This window comes from Cryptomeria japonica, unplaced genomic scaffold (assembly GCF_030272615.1).
Source record: "Cryptomeria japonica unplaced genomic scaffold, Sugi_1.0 HiC_scaffold_171, whole genome shotgun sequence".
Taxonomy (NCBI): Eukaryota; Viridiplantae; Streptophyta; class Pinopsida; order Cupressales; family Cupressaceae; genus Cryptomeria; species Cryptomeria japonica.
Window position 1 is genome coordinate 208,974 of NW_026728993.1, and position 5,231 is coordinate 214,204.

The following is a 5,231-nucleotide window of genomic DNA, read 5'->3' on the forward strand; positions in this document are numbered from 1 at the left end:
TTAGCATATACTTTGAGAAGGGAATAAGTCAGCAGACTGGTTGGTGAATGCAGGCATTGACAGTGGAGAAGTGAAAACAATTATTGAGGGAGATTATATCCATAACACATTCAAGGAAATTCTTGAGATAGACAAGTCAAGAAACAACCGTACAACAATAAGGTAGTGGATCCATGTAACAGAGGACATATGGAAGTGTGGTCGATATCGCTTGCTCAGGTTTAGCACTTCCCAAAGAAACCTCACGGATGGGTCAAGATCAGATTTGAATTTCATCGAGATTTCTACAGAAAAGGACAAGAGGAAAGCTATTTTAGATGGACTTGCTCAGAACGTATGAGAGTGGATGAATAAGGTTGCCGATGACTTGAAAAATCATGTCAGGGGTTTGTTCATGTGCAAAGGAGAACTGAGCGACCGGAATGGTAGAAGAATTCCCCAGAATAATCTAGAATACACTCATGCCTTTTATCCAAGCTGATCCCCCCTATTGTTCATAGCAGAAAATCATAAAAGGTGCAAAAGATACCAGGTAGGCTTTCGAGTTTTTTCTTCAGTCAGCAAAATGGTTTACTATTTTGGAGTGGCCTGCAAGTGTCGAGATGAGACTACTCGGGTTCAACATAGAAGACTCTTTAATTCTGATGAAAGAAATTTTATTGCCATTCAGAGTATGGTCGAAACAACTTTGGGAATAGGGGTTCATCTCTGTGATGGTCAAGTGTATGAGACTGTTGTATTCTCATTGGTCGATATCTTAGACTCAAAGGAGGTTTGTATTCAGAGGATAGTCGGCTTCATATGTGCAGGTGATGGACAAGATGTGGCAAATGCTATTCTGGATCTAGAGGATGACCAATGGGCTAGTTTCTTGAAGTTATACTTTAATCCAGATAATTTTTTATCCTCTAACTCTGAAGAGGACACAGAGTCTGAGGAGGCTGAGTCAGAGGACGAGGAGTCTAAGCGGGCAAAGGTAGAAAACAGAGGAAAAGGAATGTCATAGAGGAAGTCTAGGAGATTTATAGTGTGGGAGTTCTTAACGGCAACTTGGATCCTTTCCAAATATTGTTGGAGTCTGAAGACAATTGGCTTTCAAAATTTTCAGTGGAGACGGTGTTGGGTTTTGGAAATAACCTGGCTATTATTCTAAAATATATATAGGGTGGAATGTTCTTTTGTAAATGGGTGCTAATCATATGGGTTTATGTTTTTGCAATGGGCTTTTGTGTTTGCATTGGTAGTTTTTAAGGGTGATGATAGGAGTACCAGTGAGTGTATTGGATGTGAATAGGTAATGTTAGTGTGGTTTAGATAGTGGGTAGGGAGGATTGAGGGGCTGGATTTTTCTTTGTAATTCACAGTCGGGAAGTATTTGATGATCATTTAGTAAGGCTTTTTATCAATATAGGGAGTTATCCCCATAAAGATAGTGCTTGCCAAAACAAAACAAAAAAGCTCTCCCATGTTCTCTAGCTGCCTACTCCTATAATTAATAAGACAAAATCTCATATGAATTGATGTTATCAAATTGAAGTCTATACCTTTGAAATTTGTAATCATGGTCAATAATATGTATAAAGTCGATAAACCAAAATAAATTAAATACTGCCACTAAATGATAGTGTTAAATAGAAAATTTATTTGGTAGAGAAAAGCCAATCAATCCCCAAGAAAAAAATGTATTAAGAGGAACATTCTTGTGACTAAAGCTATTCAAAGCACATGTTCTTGACAATAATATGTATAAAGTTGATAAACCAAAATAAATAAAATACTACCACTAAATGATAGTGTTAAATAAAAAAATTATTTGGTGGAGAAAAGTCAGTCAAACCCGAAGAAAAAAGCTGTCCAAAATACATGTTCTTGACAATAATATACCAAAATAAATAAAATACTACCACTAAATGATAGTGTGAAATAGAAAATTATTTATTTGGTACCAAAAAAATCATTCAAACTGAAGGAAAAAATGTATTAAAGAAAGGAACGTGCCTTTCACGTGTTCTTGACAATCTGATATTCAGCTGAAGAAAAAACAAGGCAAAAGAGATGCCAACAAAATTGGAGACGCAGAATGAATTTTCCACATCTTTGCTCGGTTATAAATTAGAGAACACAGAAAAACTTTCCTACATATTTGCTCAATATGGCTTCTATGGGCTTTCCTGAACCTTTGGACTCAATAAATATAATAAGAGAGTGTGCTTATGCTCCAGCAACAGCTACACTGTGTTCACTCATAATTTTCTTGTGGGTTTTGCACAGATTTAGTGTGAAAAGGAAGAATACATTGGGATCGAGATTGCCCCGAGGACCGTTTGCATGGCCCATTATTGGAAATCTGAACCAGCTGAAAAGGCTTCCTCATCGTGATCTTCATGAACTTAGTAAGAAATATGGGCCCATTATGATGTTGAAATTGGGCTCTGTTCGCACTGTTTTGGTTTCTTCTTCTGCCATGGCAAAAGAGTTCTTGAAAACCCACGATAAGGTTTTTGCCAGCCGACCTGTTTCTGCTGTAGGAAAATACATTGGCTATAATAGCAAGGATCTGATTTTTGTACCTCACGGGGCTTATTGGAGACACATGAGAAAGCTGTGCGTGGTGGAATTGCTGAATACCAAAAGGATCGATTCCTTCAGATGTGTACGAGAGCAAGAAATGCTTCTCACTGTTCGTTCAATGTGGGAGATGTCTGGGAAGGGTGGGAAGCTTGTTAATCTCACCATGTTCTTTTCATCGTTTTCGCAGGCAGTCATGTGGCGAATCCTTTCGGGAACCAAAATTTCATTTCACGGTGACGCTCATGGCGAAGAGATAAAGAAGATGGTATCAGAGGTGACAGCTGTAGTAGGGAGTATCAATATCGGGGACTTCATTCCTTACTTAGGCTGGCAGGACTTGCAAGGAGTAGAGCGGCGCATGAAAAAAGTACACAACTCCATGGACCAAGTGATTAGTAAAATAATAGAGGAGCACCAGCAGCGCAGGAGGGAGTTCCACAAGGAGCATGAGCAGCAGCCTGACATCATTGACGTGCTCTTGGAAATGGAGAGTCTCGATGGAATGCCAATCACAAAGGAAAACATTAAAGCCATTGTTTTTGTACGTATTCACTTCTTATTTATAATAAACTTCCCATTATTGATTTCTTTTTGGTTTTAACTGGCATTTAAAGAAAAAAATTGTATAAATTTTCCAGGATATGTTCGTGGCTGGAACTGAAACGACGTCTACTACGTTAGAATGGGCAATGAGTGAGATTCTTAGAAACCCTAGCGTGGCCAAGAAAATGCAAGAGGAAATAGAATCAGTGGTCGGCAGAGAGAGGGCTGTAAGTGAGCGTGACATAGGAAGCATGGAGTACGTGCAGTGTGTGGTGAAGGAGACACTGAGGTTATATCCGGCGTTACCCTTGCTTCTTCCGCACGAATCCACACAAGATTGTGCAGTTGGGGGATACTTCATTCCTGAGAGAAGCAGGCTCATCGTCAATGCTTGGGCTATTGGAAGAGACCCATCCTTGTGGGAAGATCCTCTGGAATTCAAGCCAGAGAGATTTATGGGTAAAAAAGTTGATGTTGTGAGAGACAAGGATTATTTTGATATGTTGCCATTTGGAGCAGGAAGGAGAGGATGTCCAGGCGCAGCCATGGCTGATGTAACCATGAACCTTGTTTTGGCTCAGCTCGTTCATTACTTTGAATGGAGCGTGGAAGGAGATCTGGATATGACGGAAGTCTTTGGAGTCACCACGCCCAGGAGTGTTCACCTTCTCGCTCGTCCTGCCTTAAGGCTACCTACCTGCCCTTGAATTTAAGTAGAGTGCTTCAATATTAGTGATAGTAGCTATATAAGCTGTTCATGCCCTCCAGTGAGAAGATTCCATCTTCATACTCTTGTGGCCTAAATAAGTGTATGATTTCCTCATACTCTTGTGGCCTAAATATGTGTATGATTTCTTTTTAGTATACATAATTATGAATCTTTGCTATTTAGTTGTTTAAAATATTATGGAGCTATTCTTGTTGTTGTTAAAGTTATTTTCAAATCTTGTATTTATTTCAGGAATTAAGATCATATATTTTGTTTATTAATAGAAATATTATCTTTGTAATTATTGATAGATTTTTTTTATTTTTTATAATTTAAAATTGGCATACAATTTTTTCAATTTTTTAAGTCAATGGGTCTTTGGTCAAAAATAGATGAGGCCAAGGAGGCTCTTAGTTGAAGAAGTTCAGCTTAAAAGCTTGTGCTCCTGTATTGAGTAGCAAAAACGAATTTGTTAACAAACCTCCATAAAAAATGACATTCAATTTGAAAATAATAAAAAATATATATTTAAATATTAAAATTCTGATGAAGAATAAATTGCATTTCTATAATATAGAGAGCTTCCTTTAAAAATCCTTCTTTTTTTATTTAATTGAATTTAAATTAAATTCATTACCTTATATCATTTTTATTATTTATAGTCGAATTTTTTTTATCAATAAAAATACTATATTTGTAATTACTGTTAGACTTTTTTTTAATTTTCATAATTTATAAACGTCATTCTTTTAAAACCAAGAAATATCATTCTTATTTCATGTATAACTAAATAATGGACACTAAAAAATCCTGGACTTGGGCTATTAGAAGAAACCCATCCTTGTGGGAAGATCATCTAGAATTCAATTCAGGGATATTTTATGGGCAAAAATGTTGATATTGTGAGAGACAAAGAGTTGCTTGATAAAGAGAGGGTGTCTAGGTGTAGCCATGGATGATGTAACATTAACCTTATTTTGGCTTAACTCATTCATTTCTTTAAGTGGAGCATGGAAGGGGATTTGTATATGATGGAACTCTTTAAAGCCACCACATCTAGGAGGGTGAAGCTTCTCCATCCTGAATTAAGGCTATCTGCCAACCCTTAAATTTAAGTAGAGTTCTTCAATAGTTCATAATACTTATACTACTTATATAAGGTCTTTATACCCTTATATAATCTCTTTGTACCCTTTATTCATGCTCTTGTGACCTAATATACATGATTTTAGTTTTATATAGATAATTATGAAGATTTTGTATTTATTTGTTTAATATATTATTATATAAAAGGAGTTGAGTCTAAACTTAATAATAAAATATAGAGTTACAAGACAACCAAGTAGCAAAAGAGGTTGTAACATAAGGTCTAAAATATATAGAGATAGGAGATTGCATTTCTCAATTC

General features: G+C 36.4%; 1 protein-coding gene across 1 annotated transcript; it reads left to right on the forward strand.

Moving 5' to 3' along the window:
• Positions 1-2,152: 2,152 nt before the first annotated feature.
• LOC131076238 (cytochrome P450 750A1-like) lies at positions 2,153-3,903 on the forward strand. Its single transcript, XM_058013313.2, has 2 exons — positions 2,153-3,112; positions 3,210-3,903. Exons 1-2 carry the CDS (start codon positions 2,153-2,155, stop codon positions 3,819-3,821), a joined length of 1,572 nt encoding a protein of 523 aa, XP_057869296.2. The 3' UTR covers positions 3,822-3,903.
• Positions 3,904-5,231: the final 1,328 nt, after the last annotated feature.

What these genes read in the sequence shown, in the direction of transcription:
- LOC131076238 (XM_058013313.2), top strand. Translation starts at nt 2,153, where the DNA reads ATGGCTTCTATGGGCTTTCCTGAACCTTTGGACTCAATAAATATAATA. An exon ending in ACATTAAAGCCATTGTTTTT is followed by an intron (nt 3,113 to 3,209) that starts GTACGTATTCAC and finishes TAAATTTTCCAG; the next exon opens with GATATGTTCGTGGCTGGAAC.